Genomic DNA, 20,640 nt, shown 5'->3' with positions numbered 1-20,640 from the left:
TTGTAATGTCTTCACTAAGTTAGGTGGACGGTAATGAATTAATTACGACTTAGGTTGAACACTAATAAGGCTAAGGCCAATATATTTAATAAACTTATAATCAGAAATGAAATACGCTAATCGCGGGCTAATACGACCGACTATGCGGTCTACACGTGGCGAAAGCCGCTAGAAGAGAGAGCGAGCCGTATCGGCGAGGCGCGAGCTCTCCCACGCAAGTAATCGCTAGCAGCGCGATACGTACAATTCGTTCGCTCACGCGCAATACAAAAATATATCAGGTTTCTTATAAATTTCATACCGTAGAATCACGTGGTAAAGTTTGTTTTCCTCTAGACAGCGGGGAAAGTACGGAAAAATTAAAAAAAGACCACAAAAAATACAATTTTTCGAGCTGGTTGAAGTTTGGAACATTTCTGGAGCGATTTTAAAAAAATGATTTGTCGCTCTTGTCCTTTTGCAGGGAGGAAGTTTCGAGACTAACAGACAAAGTACAAAAGAGACCGATCCGATACATGCGTCGGAAGACACCTTTATACCCGAAAAACCACCCCCAAAATCACTTAAACGATTCTCGCCAAGCTAAGGGTGTCTTTCGACGCATGTATCGGATCGTATTTTTTTGCATGTCGTGTGAGGGCCTTAGAACTTTCTGTATGTCAAAGGAGAAAAGCGACAAGTTATTTTTTGCTAGGCGAGAATTTTTTAGGCACTCTGGGGTGGTTTTTCGGGTATAAGGGTGTCTTCCGACCCATGTATCGGATCGGTCTCTTTTGTACTGTGTTTGTTAGTCTCGAAACTTCCTCCCTGCAAAAGGACAAGAGCGACAAATCATTTTTTAAAAATCGCTTCAGGAATGTTCCAAACTTCAACCAACTCGGAAAATTGCATTTTTCATGGTCTTTTTTCAATTTTTCCGTACTTTTCCCGCTGTCTAGAGGAAAACAAACTTTACCACGTGATTCTACGGTATGAAATCTATAAGAAACCATTTGTAGTTTTGGTTCCACACCATGGGCCAAAATCGACCTATATTTAACATCCTCCCCAGTGAACATGCTGGTCACATTTTCGTAAAATTTATGAAACAGATTGTATGTAGGCGTTTCAGAACATTGCGAGGAAACAATGATATACCATTTATGTCATGAACGTAACGAATCCGCAACATTTACGTTGCAATGTTCCGTAATTTTTTATTTTCTCTGTTACGTAACATTAACGTAATTTTGTTGACGTCAATGTGTATTTTCGAAAATTTACGTCAATATTACATAACTGTAATGACATAATTGCGACGTCATCTTAAACATGCTACTATGGCTGCGTTCGGTTTGGGCGCTTACACGCTTAAAGCGCTTATAAGCGTTACTCACATCGTTCGCTTTGGAGATGTTAACGCCACAGATGTCTATACTAGTACTAGATCGCTAACTTCGTCAAAAGAGCTGAGGCCGGCAGGATTTCCGGTTTCGGCCATGACACCCTACAACAAAATGGCGACAATGCGTGTGTTATGTGTATATCTGTACGTGCGTATGCACATGTGATACCCGGCGTAGTGACACAAATTGATAATATTGTAAAAATTCTTGAATGATGCCGAGCAGTTGTTGCATTCCAAAATGCAAAAATACCACAAAAGATGGTTTTCATTTATTTAGGTAAGTAAAATGTATTTATTTATAATTCGAGATTTGTAATATTTGAAGATTATGTTTCAGTTAAAAATGTAAATTGTAACGGTGCGTTTTTATCTCGCGAATCTTATTTCTAAGCGCGGAATAGCTCGCCGGTGCCAGGATTCGGGATAAGCGGTCAGACGGGGAGACTCCAATTAACTTAGACCAATTTGGAGGTAAAAATAAATATATTCTTAAGTAAAGAAAACATAATACATTGAAGCAATAATTATAAAGAGCAAGCGGTAGTTATTAAAGCAAGCAAGTGCGGCGTGTAAGCGAAAGCGCGCGGAAAGCGTACGGCAGTAACGCGGGTAACGCAAGAGTGAGACAGGTATCTACCGCGAAAGACTATAAACTACAGAATACAAGCTAGAACAGGATGAACCGTTTGATATAACGAAAAGAATACATGCTAGCGGAAAATAAGCTAGAAAAAGATGACTTAAAGGAATACAAACTAGAGAATCTAAACTAGGAAGCGCGAACTAAATACTACTTAATCCTACGGACGAACGGACGGTATATACGGGACGTCGAGTGCTCCCGACAAAGACAGAGTGCTCCCTGCTCCTTGAGGAAAGGAAGAACCAAGTCAGAGTGCGCCCTGATGGCTCGGAAGGTCTGCAGCGTGCTCACTGCAGACCGGGTAAGGTCTCTACTGGCCGGCAATGCTGCCAGAAACGAGCGGCGGCATCACACTAATACAACCGAGAACCGATGACGTCACCCTATCCGTGTGAGCTCGACCCGGTCGACCAATGGAAGAGAACGCCGTCTCCCTTCCACCGAGCCGACGCAACAGACGATAAATGCTAAGAAGTAAGTGTTTCTAAGGCATGTGGCTGGAATATGAAAAATCCCGTGTTCGAGATTTGCTTCTCGCAACTTTCTTTTCTTTTTTCCGCATTTGTTTCTAACAGTGTAAATTATCAAATAATCTTTTTTTTGCTTAAAAAATAATAGTTTATATTTATTAATAATATTCGCATATGTTAAAACTAACAATTTTTGAAATAATTCAGATTTGCTATTGTCAATAGAAAAATGAAGTTATTTTGCAATATTGCAACAAAGTGTAAATTTAACATATACTATGTTCTTGCCATTCGCCTTATTCGTTTAGCCATGCTTGCTTTGGCATTTATGTCTATCGACTCGAAAGATTTTACATACCTGTAAAACTTTTAATTATTTCCCAACTTACAATTAGTCACTCGCGTCCTGATATTTTTTCTCCCGTTCAATAATTTTCTATTCGTACATTCGGAGAATCCGAATAGTGAGATCAATAATGTACTTAATTTTCGTACACTCTAGTATCTCAATCTGAGATCGGTGTACATTTTAACGTGTCAAATGTAGACGAATTATTTCTATATAAAAGATAATTAAAATTTTCACACCAACAATCTATGATATATGCTCCATATGCCATATTATATTTTATTCCATTTTTAATCATTTATTTTAAACTACTGCATATTAGCAAAAGTTACTGTACTATGGAGATGAGTGGAGGAGACGGTAACATATATTATAAATGCAGTCAGATTTATTGTACTCTTGTTAAAATATTGTAAAAATAATGTATTATTAGTAATTATAATAGTATTTATTAGTAATTATAATAGTATTATTAATAGTGGTCTTCCGCACCACCTTCGAGGTTCCACTAACGGCGCGTTAGGTTTTTTTAGTGGACCTTCGCCAGGAGCCCTATTATACCACATTTCATTAATCTTTCTATATATTTCTTTTATACATATGTGATGTCATTTGCAGACAAAATACTTTTTTTACACTTGTCATTTACAAGTGCGGTGTCATTTGCAGACAAGATACTCTTTTTACTCTTGTCATTTACAAGTGCGGTGTCATTTGCAGACAAGATACTCTTTTTACTCTTGTCATTTACAAGTGTGGTGTCATTTGCAGACAAGATACTCTTTTTACTCTTGTCATTTACAAGTGTAGTGTCATTTGCAGATATACCAAATTTTAAACAATTTCAACAAAATTTGGCAAAATTACGACGATTTATATCTTAAAATCTTATTGAATTTGGGAATAAAAATTTTTCAATTTTTTATTTTTATTATTAAAAATAAGCATCGAACAAAAAAACTGCAAATAGAAAAAAGTTTCGTCTCATCATTCTCTACAAGCCTATGTTTAAAAAAAATTAATTTTGCGACTTTCAAAATTTTCATGCTTCGAGACGTTTAGACGATATTTTTACACGATTTCGAGCGCAGAGCGATTTCGTTTATCCGCGTCCTCAATTGTGTTTATAAGTCGCGTACAAACAGAGATCAGACTAGTTCCTTCGGTTCCTTATCAGTTAATACACTTGATGGAAAAGTCGATTTGAAGAATATTGCGAAATATGGATCGTAAGTAGAAAATTAAATTATTATTAAAATCATCATAAGAGATATAAATTATTATTATTTATTAATTAAAAATAAAATTTTTAATTAAATAATATGAAAAACGGCATAAGAGTGATGACTAGATTGATTATGACTAGAATTATGTGTTAAGAATTAGGAATAATTAATACATTTCGTTATCTTATTTCAAATAAAATAATTCCAATTTGATTTTCCTAATATTTAATATTTATTCCTATTCCTAATATTTTCTCTATTCTACGTAGAGAATCTTTATTATAATATAACGTTACTCCAATAATCGCTAATCTCAATCTATTGTTTCTATGTTGCAAGTTTCTCAAGTAGCATAGCTTTTTAAAAAAATTTACATTAAATCTTGCTTAAAGATTAAAATTTTTAATTTTATGTATTTTGAATATTAAAATTGCTGATTCTTTTAATTTTATGTATATTGAGAATGGTCGAATAGTCAACTGTTTATATTCTTAAAGACAATTTTGTAAATATAAGAAAGGTTAACACATATTATTTAGCTGTAGCTCATAATTCTTCTACCGTTTTTAATGTTATTTATTTTGTTAGCAAAATGTTTAATCTTTAGTTTTTTTCTCCTCTCTTATACATATATAACAGTTTTTATTTTTTTTAAACTCATAAATGTATTACTAATTTAATAAATATATATTAATTTTTGCAGAGGACATGACACAAAGAGTGGAAAGTATGACGCTGGAGGAGAAAGATGCTGCTGTACAACAGTTGATGCAACAAATGTTGCATCAACAAGAAAAATTGGTACAAATGCAGCAGCAGCTGCATTTGTTAATAAGTAGTGGTGCACCAACGCAGCAGCAGCAGCAGCAAAATACAAACACAGAAAATATCCAAGAGCAGCAGCAGCCGGAGGAACAAACAAGAGGTACATTATTATTTTTTTTTATTTTTTGTAACTAAATGATTAATTTATATGCATGATTGTTTTATTTAATATAGTACTTATCTGTAAATGTGCTTATTTTTTAGAAAAAAGGAGAGGAGGCGGAAAGTCTCGCGCTCGCTGGTATCACCAGCGAGGTGGAAGAAGTGAATGGGGAGGCAGAGGTGGATGGGGAGGCAGAGGTGGATGGGGAGGCAGAGGTGGATGGAGCGGCAGAGGTGGATGGGGTGGCAGAGGTGGGTGGGGACCGAGAGGTGGCTAGGGCGGAAGAGGCCATATCATAATAAAAAAATATTATATAAATTAAAAAAATATTAGATAAATATAAAAATAATTTTATATATTAATTTCATATTAATATTAATTTTATTTTTTTAACAAACTTTTATTTTTTAATATTTTTTTTGTATTTTTTATTTATATTTTTATTATTTTTTAACTTATTTACTTATACAATATACTTATATTTTTATTTTTTAATATCTTTTCTATTTTTTATTTATATTTTTATTTTTTAATTTATATTACTTATACAATATACTTATATTTTTTTTTATTTATATTTTTATTATTTTTGACGATATTTTTATTATTTTTTAATTTTTTATTTATATTTTTATTTTATATTTTTTTTATTGATTTATTATTATTATTAATAATATGTTTTTTAATCTAATTTATGTGATAACATTATAATAAATATATATTGACTAGTCATATTGTGATAATTTTATATTAAGATTTATTTTACATATATATAAAATAAAATTTCAAATAAAATCAATTATCTCGTGCTAACTCTCTATCCCGTCACATATTTATAGATAAATAAAATATTACTAACATGTCTGCAAATGACATCACATATGTATAAAAGAAATATATAGAAAGATTAATGAAATGTGGTATAATAGGGCTCCTGGCGAAGGTCCACTAAAAAAACCTAACGCGCCGTTAGTGGAACCTCGAAGGTGGTGCGGAAGACCACTATTAATAATACTATTATAATTACTAATAAATACTATTATAATTACTAATAATACATTATTTTTACAATATTTTAACAAGAGTACAATAAATCTGACTGCATTTATAATATATGTTACCGTCTCCTCCACTCATCTCCATAGTACAGTAACTTTTGCTAATATGCAGTAGTTTAAAATAAATGATTAAAAATGGAATAAAATATAATATGGCATATGGAGCATATATCATAGATTGTTGGTGTGAAAATTTTAATTATCTTTTATATAGAAATAATTCGTCTACATTTGACACGTTAAAATGAGAAGCAAATCTCGAACACGGGATTTTTCATATTCCAGCCACATGCCTTAGGGTGCGTTCCACTTAACGCCCGCAACGCTCTTAGGATCATTTTATCCTTGTTTTTCATCGAAAGTTAAACGAGGATAAAATGATTCTAGGAGCTTTGCGGGCGTTAAGTGGAACGCACCCTTAGAAACACTTACTTCTTAGCATTTATCGTCTGTTGCGTCGGCTCGGTGGAAGGGAGACGGCGTTCTCTTCCATTGGTCGACCGGGTCGAGCTCACACGGATAGGGTGACGTCATCGGTTCTCGGTTGTATTAGTGTGATGCCGCCGCTCGTTTCTGGCAGCATTGCTGGCCGGAGCGACGGCCTTATATACCCGCTCGCCCCACTCGGCGGCCGCATTCCGATGACGTGTTGCGGCCGGCGGCTCGATGCGCGGACGATCGTTGCAACCGATCGCGCGAATAGTAACATGGGTTTAACCCATGTTACAAAATATTTCAGATTTCCATTGAATCGTCCAGACATTTTAAAAATGTGGATGAATGCCATTGGAAGAGACGGTTTTGAACCCACAAAATATCATTTAATCTGTAGTGCTCATTTCACAGATACAGATTTTATGGAAAGACCTAATGCAAGTGGTCTTTAAAAGTCTTTCCGTCGGTCGTTAAAAGATCGTGAAAATAAGTTACCAAATAAAAATGCGTTTTCTCAAATAATTTATCGAGTAATACGCAGATATGCGTTGGATACTGATTTATTTTCTAACAGTAACGATTGCTACGAAGGATTCGAGATACATAGGTATAGATACGCCGCATCGTCTGCAGTTAATAAATATGATTTGTCGCAAATATTTAATAATTCGAATGTATTCATATTCTAGGATATTAACTAAAGATGTAATAAATCCCGTCAGTAAACGGCAAAAATTATCAAAATTAATACTTTTTAATAATACATAAATTTTACTTTAATAAATATAGTAATGTGTTTTTTGCAATTCTTTTAATAAAATGTATTTTTTACTATAATATTAATGTTTTATTATTATTTTATGCGTCCATAGCATACGTTTTATTATTTTATAAATGTTATAAATATTTTTTAAAATATTAGAATTAAAAAATGTTATTTTATTGAAAATGAAAAAAAAATACAAAATAAAAATATTTTAGTACATTTCATGCAATAGCGGGAGCGGCCATTTTGTTGTAGGGTGTCATGGCCGAAACCGGAAATTCTGCCAACCTCAGTTTTTCCATACGTCAAAGCCTAAAATTAGCGATCTAGTACTAGTATAGACATCTGTGGTTAGCGCTCACAAATCGACTAATGACGTCATCGTGACGTCATAATTTCTGCTTACAAACGCTTATTTCTACGAGGTAGGGCAGCGTGAGCGCGAGTAAGCGTAAGCGCTGGTAAACGCTTATGTTTATTTCGGAACGCAATTGTAGCGAAACACATGAAAAGATGGCTTTCAATAGAACAGAATTTACACAAATATATTTAAAAGATGCAGAAACCGATCGCGTGTACACAATAAATGTAACACCGGAAGAAGCAATGCGCTTAGAAACTGGTAAGTTTATTAATATTTTCAAAGTCATTATTGTAAAATATTTGAAGGTTATGAATCATTTTTTTTCCCCTAATTCCTATTTTATCATTATTATACAATTATAGTTATTTTTTTTATTTTCAGATCTTGCTTTCGCAACATTAAAATTAAATGAAATAAAAAAGAAACGTGGTAAATATAACAAGTGGGATGGATTTTCTTTAAAGAAAATATTGTAATAAATTTTTTATAATTATTTTTATTTAGAAAACAATAACATTATTGACAACTATGAAGAGATATTACAAGGAGAGGAGATATCTCAGAAAGAGGGGATACATCAGAATATAAATGAAGAAATTGGAGGCACTTTTAATAATTTTTCTAAATAATATGTAATTTAGTATATAATTTCAGATATTTCTTTAAACATATTTATTTTTACAGTTTTCAAATGGCCTCATTAGGCAATTCTTCTATTAATAAAAGAATATAATTTGAAACAGAACGATTTAAGTTCTGGAAAAATGTCGCAAAAAAAAGTATGGTCCTTAATTGCAACCGAATTAGTGAAACATGGTTACAATGTAACAGGACCACAGTGTTTGTTAAAGTTTTCTGGATTAAAACGAACATACAAAACTGTCAAAGACCATAATAATAAGTCCGGCAATGGAACAAGAAAATGGCCATTTTTATCTGTAAGTAATTATTTTAGAAACAACTGATATTTAATTTGCTAATAACAGTCTTTTTTCAGCATATGGAGAATTTATTAGGCTCGAAGCCATTTATGTCACCGGTAAGTACTATATCCTCAACAGGGAAAGGATCTCAATCACCATCAGAATGCAGTACATCTAGTATTGACAGTTGTTTGGAGACTGAAGAAAAGTCAACACGTAGTAAGTTAATACCTTTATTCTAAATACAGAATCGAAAATATTAGTTATATGTACAATGTTAATATATGTTTTGTATTGTTGCGTGAACGATTTACGCTTCCACACGTGCTCACGGAAATGCTGCGTCGCAAGCGGTATGGTCGAGAAAAGACTGCTGCTCTCTCTTGTTTAAATAATTTATTTTCTTCGGTTTTACAACGCACGCAGAATACACGTTGTCTTGACACATGAAATCGACTACGACTTGTGATAAAAAGTGAGCGCGAACGGAACTTCGCCGTCTGCCGCAAGGCGCCGCGCGGATACGCGGGAATATTAAAATAAGAAAATGAAATGAATGCACTAATATCATTATAATACTAAACACGCCACCCTCCTTTGAAGGATCTGCCTTCAAAATTAAATAAAATAAAAATATTGCACGTCTTCAGTCTTATAACTAAAATCTTTGGTAGACGCGAACATTGATCCGAGGTTATACATTGAAATGAACAAATCAAAGAAGGTCTCTTACGCAAATAAGATATCACACTAATAATATAAGGTATCAGCATCTGACGTCAGATGTCTCACCGGGAGAATAGCCAGCTTGGTCAGCGGCCTGGTAAGAAAACCCTTGGCTGTTCTCACGGTGGCGCTTCTCACGACACCGTCGGCCCCCGCATGTATTTCATGCACTCGTCCTAACAACCAGTGTAATGGAGCCAAATCCTGCTGCCTTATGAGCACTAGCTGACCGGTTTCCAACTGAACACCCTTGTCGGCCTTCCATTTTGATCGAGTCTGCAAGGAATGAAGATATTCGCCACTCCATCGCTGCCAGAAATGTTGTCTTAACTGTTCTACCCGCTGCCATCGCACAAGACGGTTCTCATTGATGTCGCGTAAGTCGTAACAAGGGAAACCGTTCATGGTAGTGCCAATTAAAAAATGACCCGGGCTTAGAAATGACAGATCATTTGGATCCGAGCTTAACGCAGTGATAGGGCGCGAGTTTAACACAGCCTCTATCTCACACAGTATTGTTTGTAGCTCTTCAAAATTAAATGAGCTTTACCGATGATCCGATTCATATGGTATTTTGCGGATTTGACTGCCGCCTCCCATAAACCTCCAAAATGGGGAGCATTGGGAGGTATAAAGTTCCAAGATGTGTGTTGTGTACGCAAAAAATGCTTCACCTCCTCCTGTGTTTCATCCTTGCTCAAGCTGTCGAAAAACTCCTTAAGCTGATTATGCGCGCCAACAAAATTAGTTCCGTTGTCCGAGTACAAGTGAGAAGGCTTTCCTCTGCGAGAAATGAAGCGCTTGAGTGCCGCTATAAAGGCATCGGACGTCAAATCGCTCACCAACTCTATGTGTACAGCCTTGACCGCAAAGCAAACGAATATGGCAACGTATGCCTTGTGATTTCGTGCGTTTCGTCTTTTGCTCTCGCGCAAAATTATCGGACCCGCGTAATCTACCCCACAGTGCGAGAATGGCCGAGACACTGTAACGCGACCGGTGGGTAAAGATCCCATCGTGGCTTCGGAAAATGCCGGCTTAACCCTGAAACATTTCACGCAATGTAGGATGATTTTTCGCGTAGTTGACCTTAAGGACAGGGGCCAGAACTGTTGTCTGATGGCGGCCATGGTGGCCTGTGTTCCGGCGTGCATGTTTCGCACGTGTTCTCGCATTATAATCTTTTTCGTTAACTCGTGATTGGCCGGGAGAAGTATCGGATGACGCGAGTTGAAAGTTAAATCCGAATTCCTCAATCTGCCTCCCACTCTCAGTAGTCCAGTCTCGTCGAGAAAGGGCGTTAAAGAGAGAATCTTGCTAGTAGAGGAAATGACGTCATGTTTTACTAGTGCCTTGTATTTGGAAGAGAAATGTTGCTGTTGTATCATTTTGCATATCTGATTCAGTGCTGCGTCGGACTCTTCATGAGAGATGAATAACGTGGGCGGTCTTGGACGTTTCTTGAATATCCTTAAGCAGTATGCAACGATTCTACAAATTTTGTTTAAGTCAGAATGCCTAGACAACATCTCTTCTATGACATTAATTTCAAAGACAGCGACAGCAACGCAGACTTTTCAGAGCTCTGGTGCGTTGTCTCCAAGGCAAGGAACCTCGCAGCTGGGCCAGCGATCTTCGCTGTAGCATAGGAATCGCGGTCCGTGCCACCAGGAATCATTGTTGATTAGTTCTCGTGGGTTGAGGCCTCTCGATAGCAAGTCGGCAGAATTGAGGGTGGTTGATATGTGATGCCACTGTTGTGCCTTAGTCAATCTTTGAATCTCGCCCACTCGATTGGCCACAAAGACAGACCACTTGCGAGATGGCGATGATATCCAATTTAAAGTTATTGTCGAATCCGACCATAAATAGGTTTGAACATCTGTTGTGTTTATTGCTGATTGGATTTTTTCAACTAAACGAGCTAAGAGTAGCGCCGCGCACAACTCCAAGCGTGGTAACGAAACAGCCTTCAAAGGTGCAATCCTTGACTTTGAACACAATAGCTCAGATCGATACTCGTCGGGTTTAAGCCTTGAGCGAATGTACACGCAAGCCCCGTATGCGTTCTGACTGGCGTCACAGAACCCGTGGATCTGCACGTCACGCTGACTGCTTCCAAACTTAATTTGTCTTGGCACTGTTTTAACTGATTTAACTCCAACAATTGTGATTTGAGCGTTGACCACCGGGTGTATATTGCTTGCGGAACGGACTCATCCCAATGTGCATCTGATTTCCAAAGATCCTGAAGAATCAGTTTCGCGACGACTATGACTGGTCCTAGAAGCCCCAAGGGGTCAAACAACTTGGATATCTCGGACAGTATGACACGCTTGGTTATCGTTCCGTGATTTGCTTTGGATCCGTACGGAAAATGGAATGTGTCGTTAGTTTGATCCCATCGCAATCCGAGGACATAAGATTCATTCCCGTCACTTATTGGAATTAGTGGATCTTCTCGACCGTTTATTGATCCCAGTAGTTGCAAACAATTTGAGGCCCATTTGCTGAGCTGGAAGGACCCCAGGCTCAATATCTTTATTATTTCGTCCCGCGCGGTCTCCGTTTCTTCAATGGTATTGGCTCCCGTAAGAAGATCGTCAACATAAAAATCTCGATGCACGCGGACAGATCCAATCGGATAATCCAATGCGTGTAACTCAGCCAAATGATTGAGGCATCGAGTTGCCAAATAAGATGCTGAAGACGTCCCGTAAGTGAGCGTAATTAGTTCGTAAGTTTCGATATCCGACGATGGTTGATCACGCCACAATATTTTCTGCAGGTGTGTTTGGGAAGGGTGTACCAAGACTTGTCGGTACATTTTCACTATGTCAGCGACTAGAACGTAGACGAAGGTGCGGAATCGCATGACAATGGACATTAAATCTTGTTGTACAGTCGGTCCGACCCTGAGAGCGTCATTTAGGGAAACGCCAGAGCTGGATTTGCAAGACGCATCGAAGACGACGCGGATTTTAGAAGCTTGTCTTGTGCCTTTAAATACGCAGTGATGTGGCAAGTAATACACTGGTGTATCCTCGTCCAGAGCTATGTCCACGCGTTTCATATGCCCCAAATTTAGGTATTCTGAGATGAAATTGGTGTATTGTGTTTTGAGGTTTGGGTCGCGAGAAAGGCGCCTTTCCAAAGCCTGTAGGCGTTTGATTGTAATTTCTCTTGAATTTCCTAAATCAACCATCGTGGTTTGTTTGATTGGCAGCTTAACGATATATCTCCCCTCATGGTTTTGAGAGACGTTTTCCAAAAAATGCTTCTCACAATTGAGTTCCTCAGCAGTGTATTTACACGCGGTGTTAACGTCTTCTATTTGCCAGAAGCGAGACAATTGATGATGTAACTGGCTGTTGGTAACGGTTGCGTGCATTGAATGAACCTTTCGAACCAATCCTACCGAATTGCACAGGCGCCCCGCCAATATCCATCCAAAGTGCGTCTTCTGAAGAGTGGGGTGCTCTGGCGAATGCTCAATTTGTCCCACACATAATAGATCCCAGAATTTTTCGACGCCGATGAGAATGTCAATTCTCGACGAGACGTTAAATTGTGGATCGGCAAGGTTCAAGTTGCGAGGAATTTTGTAAACGTCACGCCTTATTGTGAACGTCGGAAGATTGCCCGTAATCTGATCGGTGATGATGCATTCGATCTCGATTGTGTATGTGTTTAGGCGTGATTGTAGTTTCACCCTGGTTGCTTGCGTTGAGCTCGAAGCTGACCTGTTGATATCAGAGATTGACACGTTCAGCGGGTGCGTAGACAATCCCAAGGCCTTCACTAAGTCTCGCGAAATAAAATTAGCCTGCGAGCCGCAATCCAGTAATGCTCGACAGGATACTGCAGATCCGTCCTTGTGGAACGCGTTAACCACGGCCGTGGAGAGCATCACGTGTTCTGCAGAATTATTGTTGGAAGCGCAGGCTACTAGCGTTGTTGAGGGTTTCGTAGCAACCGAATCGTCATGAATGTTAGTCTCCTTGTTGATTGTCTCCGTGGTGCTCTCCGTTTGATGCAGCAACGTATTGTGTTTGATCTTGCATAGCTTGCATCCTCTTGAAGGGCATTTGTTAGCCGAGTGAGAAGGTGAACGCAGACAATTGATGCAAATCCTTCGATTGCGTACTTCTATAATTCGTTGCGGAACGGATAATGCTAGAAAATTTTTACAATAGTATATAGCATGTTCGCCATTGCAAAAGTTACATTTAGGATTAATTGTTGCAACGCACGCTGTTTGACGCTTCGCATTAGCTTGGAATCGCTTGTTACCCCCCTTGGATAAAGCATCGACGGCGCTGCCTGTAGCTTCAAGCATTTGGCATCGATAAGTAATAAAGTCGCTAAATTGCTTAAACGTGGGCGGGTCGGTGCCTACTAACGAAGACTGCCATTCTCGCAATGTGGTTGCGTCCAACTTTGAGCTCAAAATGTACACGAGTAAGTCGTCCCAATGCGCGGTGGGACGCTTAAGAGCTTGAAGAGCTTGTATGTGCCTAACAGCCCCGTCTGCGATTTGTCGTAGCTCAGTCGAGTTTTCCTTAGACATCGATGGCAGTTCCATAATTGTTTTAATATGGGTACGTACGATGACTCGCTTATTGTCATACCGTTCTCTTAAAAGGTTCCATGCAACTTCATAATTTAAATCCGAAATTTCTAGTGAACTTATCACGTTACTTGCATCACCGGTCAAAGAAGCCTTTAGGTATTGCAGCTTTTGTACGCTGCTAATTGACGCATTTAAATGTATGACTGAATTAAAAGAATCGAAAAATGGGAACCATTCATGATATTTCCCGGAAAATGTCGGCAAGTTTAGCTTGGGTAAACGAATGTTTATTTGTGTGTTCATCTGATTTGAAGCGCGCGACGTAGACGGAGAAGCGGTAGTCGCGCGTATGTGCGTGATGGGATTGAGAAATTCGCGAATTTTCGCTGAGAGTGCATAGTACGATTCCTCAAACAGAGCGCGATCATTCGTCTCATTTTCATCGAGTAATTCGATTTGAGATTGAATATCACCATATTCCGACCAATAGTCATTCAATTTACATCTGCGTTCCTTGAGCTGAGCTATGACGGACGGGGTTATAGTAGCGATTGTGTCCACGTATGTCTTAATACGCGTGCATGAACCCTTGATGATCTTACGTCGTTTTTTGAGCGCGACGAGATCTAAATCGGTTTCCATCTTAAATTGTCCTTAGTAATGCAAGGCGCGCGATCACGCGGTAAATAATATTAATAATAATATTAATTGTGCGCAACGCGCACAATTTCGCAGTATGCGGGACTCGAATTGGCACTACCACGGTTGCCCTTACCGATACGAATGGAGAATAGTTCCTTGCTAGGTCGACGTTCTCGATGCTGACGTCGATCCTCGTTGCTGAATCCTCGATCGTGGGTCAGAAGCGTCCACTGGTTCGGACGATCCTTATGTAGAGAGGGGGAAAGAATCCTTCTGCTGTCCACGTGCGTTGAGGTTATGCAGGCTCCCGGATAGCCCACCGCCCAATGTGCAAGCTTGAAGTGAGTCCAGGAAGTCTCTTTGTGTGTCGAGTGTCAAGAAATAGCTCGCTTGACCGCGAGATCTCAATCACCCTTGCCGAAGAAGACGGATGGCCGTAACCATCCGGCTCGAAGGACCAATTTTTTGTTTTGTATTGTTGCGTGAACGATTCACGCTTCCACACGTGCTCACGGAAATGCTGCGTCGCAAGCGGTATGGTCGAGAAAAGACTGCTGCTCTCTCTTGTTTAAATAATTTATTTTCTTCAGTTTTACAACGCACGCAGAATACACGTTGTCTTGACACATGAAATCGACTACGACTTGTGATAAAAAGTGAGCGCGAACGGAACTTCGCCGTCTGCCGCAAGGCGCCGCGCGGATACGCGGGAATATTAAAATAAGAAAATGAAATGAACGCACTAATATCATTATAATACTAAACAATATACAATGTTGTTACACGCTCAATAATTTGTTTTATTTAGAGAAATTTCGGCAATTATATAATCTAGAAACATTAATAGAAGATTTAAAAGAAAATAGGAAGATGGGAGAAGAAGACATCAAGAAAATATATATAAATGCGCAAGAGACTTCTCGATTCTTTTGAAAAAATAGTAGATATTTTAAGTAAAAAGTAATTTTTGGTTATATGTATTTTAAATCAGATGATTATTTGTTTTTCTTTTTTTAATTAATAATTTTTTTTTTTAAATAATTGACATTCACAAGTGCAAATATTTTCGTTATTATTAAAATCCATTTAGGATGTGAAATGTGAGCTAGTCTTTTATTTTATAAAGTATGTGTATTTCCGTAAAAGAAGTTATGTTGTGTTACCCATATCATAAGATATGCAAATATTTAGATATTTTTTTTTATTGATAATTTTTTTTTTTTAAGTAATTGGTGTTCACAAGTGCAAATATTTTTGTTATTTAAATCTATTTAGGATGTGAAATGTGAGCTAGTCTTTTATTTTATAAAGTATGTGTATTTCCGTAAAAGAAGTTATGTTGTGTTACCCATATCATAAGATATACAAATATTTAGATATTTTTTTTTATTAATAATTTTTTTTTTTAAGTAATTGGTGTTCACAAGTGCAAATATTTTTGTTATTTAAATCCATTTAGGATGTGAAATGTAAGCTAGTCTTTTATTTTATAAAGTATGTGTATTTCCGTAAAAGAAGTTATGTTGTGTTACCCATATCATAAGATATGCAAATATTTAGATATCTAGATATATATATATATAGAGATATACATATATTTTATACAAACGTTATTTTTGTACTATGCTTTATTCGTTATAAAGTATAATAAAGTTTATATATAAAGTATAAATGTTTTATTAGTAATATTGTACACTTTACGCATTTCGTATTATTAAATTATCACAAATTAGATCTCGTTTTATGTAGCCTGCATTGTTACTTCTTCTTTGATAAATTAATTGTTTATTATTGTCAGCTTCTAAAATATCTGGTTCTATAATAGGGAAGTCATCATTTTGCAGGAAACAGATATTGTGCAGAACACAACATAAAATAATAAACTCTGGAATTAAGTCGACCCGTTCCATATCAAGAAGTGATAGCAAACTTCGAAATCTTCCTTTTAACAATCCGAATGCTCGTTCAATCGAAATTCTGGCAGATGAATGGCAAAAATTATAATTCTTTTGTCTAACTGTGAGATGTCCGTTATCACGAAATGGTGTCATTAAGTGTTCATGTATTGTGTATGCTGCATCGCCCAATATATGGCTATCATTAGGAAATTTTTCTGCGTCTTCTAAGTAATTATTAATTTCAGATAAACGAAACACTCTTTGGTCATGTACAGAACCAACATGTCCAGCAAGACAGTGAATAAATTGGCCCGTATGATCACTAACAGCCTGTTAAAAATACATAAAAAATTGTAATTACTTAAATAATTATATTATATAAAAATGTCATTATAATAACATGAATTACCTGTAAATGTATACTATGATGATTTTTTCTATTAACGTAACATTCAGGATTGACATGTGGTACTTTTATATTTATATGTGTGCCGTCGATTGCTCCTATTACTCTAGGAAAAGCGCTAGTTGCAGCAAATCCCCTCATAATTTCTTCTGCTCTATGACCTTCCGGCCATGTAATAAAACGAGGAGCTAATTTAACTAATGCTTTTGTCACTTTTCTTACAGCATTTAACGCAGTGGCTCTTGCAACATTAAATTTCTCACAAATGGATCTGTATATAATTTAAATATTAAATATTAAGCAACGAAAAACTATATGCACACACAAGGATAAATTAAAAATTAAAAGAATAATGTAATGATAATATTAATAACATACCGATATGAATCTGGAGTAGCCATTTTCCATATAGCGATAAAAAATTGTTTTTCAGGTGATATTGTTTTACGTCCAGATCTTGATCTTAATAATGTAGGTTTTATAATTTGTAAAATGTAATTAAATGTTGCTCGTTTCATTCTAAAAAAATAGGTTTATTATTTTAGGAGCCAAACGCAAAAATTATTAACCATTTTAATTTAAATATATTATAAATATGCATAAATATTTTTCATAAATATTGTTCAGCTTAGCAGCGTTTTTAGGGATTGCACAAACCTGAAATGTGATTTAAATTGTTCATCATTATAACATGGTATGACGTTTTCTACATATCCTTGCAGTCGATTTATGGGTCTTTTAATAGAACGTTTGCTTAGAAACATTATAACATTTTTGAATTCCTTGTTATATGAATTTTCATGTTCTTCCTCATAGAATAATAATTCTGCACATGTCAATATTTGCCCAAGAATACAGATAAACTTATCGTCCGCCATCTTAATGTGCTTATAATCGCTTACAATTGCCAAAACAAACCGTATTCTTTATTGTCGTGTAAGCGCTCAAATATCAAACCGAACGGTTGAAAACAGCGCTTATAAGCATGAGCGCTTACAGCGCGTGAACGCCCAAACCGAACGCAGCCATTTACATAAATTTGTTGACGTCGATATGTTCTCATTTGGTAAGTACGATTTATTGGATGTTTTTGTTTAAATACTTGTATCAGATAAAAATAAATAACTACATGGCAACGTGTTTCTTTGTTTTTTCAAAGCGAAAAAGGTTATAATTACAACGAGGTGACAGCGTGTATTTTCACAGCAAGCCGGTCCACGGTCTTTGTCTTTTCATTTGGTCAGTACGATTTCATTGCATGGTTTTGTTTAAATACTTGTTACATGGTTGTGAAATCGGTGTTACAAAATTGAAAATTTATTATCTTTTTTTAGAGAATTAGATAAAAATAAATAACTACACGGCAACGTGTTTTTTTCATATCTGTTTGTCTCATATTTGTTAAATTAACTTATTTTAAGTTATTATTGAGAGCAGTCATGCCCAAATCAAAACTAAAACTTGATATTTCCTGTTTAACACCAAGGCAGCAACGACGTAATTTTTTGAAAGATCTTAATAATATTCGTAACCGGTCTGTTAATTTCAATACTTCACAAGTTGAAAATGATGTTGTAAGCGAATCAAATGTACAAGACAGCATAGAGCCTCAGCAGCAAAATTATATAAGGCAAGTTGACGTTGACGATTCTAATGTAATTGACAATGACGTGTTAAAATATGACTTAATTTCTATATGTTCAGGAATTAGTGCTAATAAAAGTAATCTTTCATCGAGCAATTCTGACAAGGATTCGTTCATTGAAACCGAAATATCGGAAGAGATTCGAAGGTGGGCTATTGAGAATTGTTTAAGTCAATTTGCTATAAGCGGTTTATTGAAAATTTTAATAAAATGCGGCCATGACCTTCCTGCTGATGCACGAACTTTGCTTCGAACTCCGAAGCAAGTTAATAATATTATTGAAATAGAACCAGGGAATTACTATTATGCAGGTTTAGGTGAAAGTTTGAAAAAATCTATTCAAAAACATTACTCAAAAGCTTCTTGCCCATCGCAAATTAATATTAATGTTAATGTAGATGGCCTTCTCTTAACAAAATCTTCCGGCAGTCAATTATGGCCCATTTTGGCTTGTATAGTGGTAGATTTTTACACCAAACCATTTATCGTTGGTGTATACCATGGTAGTAAAAAGCCAAAATGCAGTAACAATTTTATGCAATATTTTAAGAACAATTGCATAAAAATTCTTCAATCAGGCATTATTGAATATAATAAAAAAATAACTGTTAAAATTAATGCATTTATTTACGATACTCCTGCCAAATTATTTATCAAAGGAATTGTTGGGCATAATGGACATTTTGGTTGTGGCAATTGCATACAGGAGGGAGATTACATCGAACATAGAGTAACATTTCAAGAAATTAATGCGACGCTGAGATCGGACGAATCTTTTAAGTTATAGCAACAAGAAGAGCATCATAAATTCACGTCAAATCTTGAAGAACTGGACATTGGAATGGTCACGCAATTTCCTTTAGATTATATGCACCTGGTATTGTTAGGAGTGATGAAAAAATTGTTATACTTTTGGGTGAAAGGTAAACTTGGTATACGTTTTGTGCCAGCTCTATTAGAGCATATTTCAACTTTCTCTCTGTCATTGTCGATATTCCTACCCAAGGAATTTGGTAGAAAACCGAGAGAGCTAAATCAGGTCGATCGGTTTAAGGCTATTGAATTTAGACAATTGTTATTATATACTGGTCCTGTAATATTTTACAAAAAATTATTTTGCGTACGTTTACTTCTTAAGCCTCAGTGTAGCGATACGAATTTTGTGTTCTAAAGAATATTACGTACAACTTCTTGATTATGCGCAAAGCTTATTGGTGTATTTCGTTGAAAATTACGGTGTATTATATGGTTATCAGCATGTCTCGTATAATGTGCATAATTTAGTTCATCTGTGCAACTACGTGAAATTATGGGGAACGTTGGACGAATTTAGCGCATTTAAGTTCGAAAATCACATGCAAAAAATTAAAAAAAAGATCAGATTTTTAAGTCGGCCATTACAGCAGTTAGTTAATCGTTGCATGGAAGAAAATAATTTGAATATTACGCGCAAAGAAAAGAATTATCCAATTCCTAAATTCAGTAATATTACAAATGCTAACGGTGAAAGGCTAATAAAATCGATTCAATGCAAGGATTCAATGCAACTTCTATCTTAGTACAAAAGCTGCTGATAATTGTTGCTCTTTGCTAGACGGTACAATGATTTCGCTTACAAAAATTTATTTTAAAAATAACAACTTTTTTGTTGATGGTAAAAAGTATTTGAACGTCAAATCATTTTTCGAAATTCCATGCGACTCCTTACATGTTGGAATTAAACAAATTAACGAGTTACAATACGAGTTAATCAGTACTTTTTTGTCTGACATTAAAACAAAATGCGTAAAACTGCCGTTATGCGAAGAAGAAGCTGTAATATTGCCTTTACTCCATCAGCAAGAAATATTTTCATGGCGAGTATTGAGATATTAGTTTAACGCATGCAAATAAAACAAATTAATATAATTTATCAAATATTATTATTATATTACTTCGACAGATTTTCAACAATGATTATTATTATTATATTACTTCGATAGATTTTCAACAATGATGAAAGATTACGCTGTCGTCACGTTTACACAAGATGGAAATGAGAAGCAAAAAATTGTATCAGAGGTGCCAAGTGTATGGCTCCAACTACAATCATCAAAATGCTGGTGGCCATCACTAAAAAATATAAATACTTTAATCGCAAAACAAGCTTTGCCTGATATTGATGACCCTAAGTGGTGTCTGTATCCTGTTGAATTTCATGG

The 20,640-nt window shown here is 36.1% G+C and overlaps 3 protein-coding genes, 1 long non-coding RNA gene and 1 pseudogene across 4 annotated transcripts; 2 read left to right on the top strand and 3 right to left on the bottom strand.

Moving 5' to 3' along the window:
- The first annotated feature begins 1,319 nt into the window (after positions 1 to 1,319).
- On the top strand, positions 1,320 to 8,302 carry LOC136999788 (uncharacterized). Its single transcript, XR_010890109.1, has 2 exons — positions 1,320 to 1,664; positions 6,801 to 8,302. It is a non-coding gene; the product is annotated as an uncharacterized lncRNA (long non-coding RNA).
- A 997-nt stretch (positions 8,303 to 9,299) lies between these two features.
- Positions 9,300 to 10,804, bottom strand: LOC136997421 (uncharacterized). The gene is made up of 2 exons (XM_067348160.1): positions 9,826 to 10,804; positions 9,300 to 9,775 (listed from the first exon to the last, which is right to left on the bottom strand). The coding sequence occupies exons 1-2, from the start codon at positions 10,802 to 10,804 to the stop codon at positions 9,300 to 9,302; spliced, it is 1,455 nt and encodes a 484-aa protein (XP_067204261.1).
- A 48-nt stretch (positions 10,805 to 10,852) lies between these two features.
- LOC136997420 (uncharacterized) lies at positions 10,853 to 14,490 on the bottom strand. Its single transcript, XM_067348159.1, has 2 exons — positions 11,350 to 14,490; positions 10,853 to 11,266 (listed from the first exon to the last, which is right to left on the bottom strand). Exons 1-2 carry the CDS (start codon positions 14,488 to 14,490, stop codon positions 10,853 to 10,855), a joined length of 3,555 nt encoding a protein of 1,184 aa, XP_067204260.1.
- A 1,096-nt stretch (positions 14,491 to 15,586) lies between these two features.
- LOC105669273 (putative nuclease HARBI1) lies at positions 15,587 to 17,873 on the bottom strand. The gene is made up of 4 exons (XM_067356683.1): positions 17,452 to 17,873; positions 17,173 to 17,313; positions 16,798 to 17,065; positions 15,587 to 16,718 (listed from the first exon to the last, which is right to left on the bottom strand). Exons 1-4 carry the CDS (start codon positions 17,670 to 17,672, stop codon positions 16,188 to 16,190), a joined length of 1,161 nt encoding a protein of 386 aa, XP_067212784.1. The 5' UTR covers positions 17,673 to 17,873; the 3' UTR covers positions 15,587 to 16,187.
- Positions 17,874 to 17,953: 80 nt separating this feature from the next.
- On the top strand, positions 17,954 to 20,640 carry LOC137000371 (uncharacterized; annotated as a pseudogene).

Source organism: Linepithema humile, chromosome 1, assembly GCF_040581485.1.
Source record: "Linepithema humile isolate Giens D197 chromosome 1, Lhum_UNIL_v1.0, whole genome shotgun sequence".
Lineage (NCBI taxonomy): Eukaryota > Metazoa > Arthropoda > Insecta > Hymenoptera > Formicidae > Linepithema > Linepithema humile.
The sequence above is the reverse complement of the archived record's forward strand: the minus strand, read 5'-3'. Positions and strand labels throughout refer to the sequence as shown.

Coding starts and splice junctions, on each gene's coding strand:
- LOC136997421 (XM_067348160.1), bottom strand. CDS start 10,804: ATGTTGTCTAGGCATTCTGACTTAAACAAAATTTGTAGAATCGTTGCA. Junction 9,776..9,825: donor CCATATGAATCGGATCATCG/GTAAAGCTCATT, acceptor TGTGTGAGATAG/AGGCTGTGTTAAACTCGCGC.
- LOC136997420 (XM_067348159.1), bottom strand. CDS start 14,490: ATGGAAACCGATTTAGATCTCGTCGCGCTCAAAAAACGACGTAAGATC. Junction 11,267..11,349: donor CCACGGGTTCTGTGACGCCA/GTCAGAACGCAT, acceptor TTGTGTTCAAAG/TCAAGGATTGCACCTTTGAA.
- LOC105669273 (XM_067356683.1), bottom strand. CDS start 17,672: ATGGCGGACGATAAGTTTATCTGTATTCTTGGGCAAATATTGACATGT. Junction 17,066..17,172: donor GCTACTCCAGATTCATATCG/GTATGTTATTAA, acceptor AATTATATACAG/ATCCATTTGTGAGAAATTTA. Junction 16,719..16,797: donor ATCATAGTATACATTTACAG/GTAATTCATGTT, acceptor TATTTTTAACAG/GCTGTTAGTGATCATACGGG.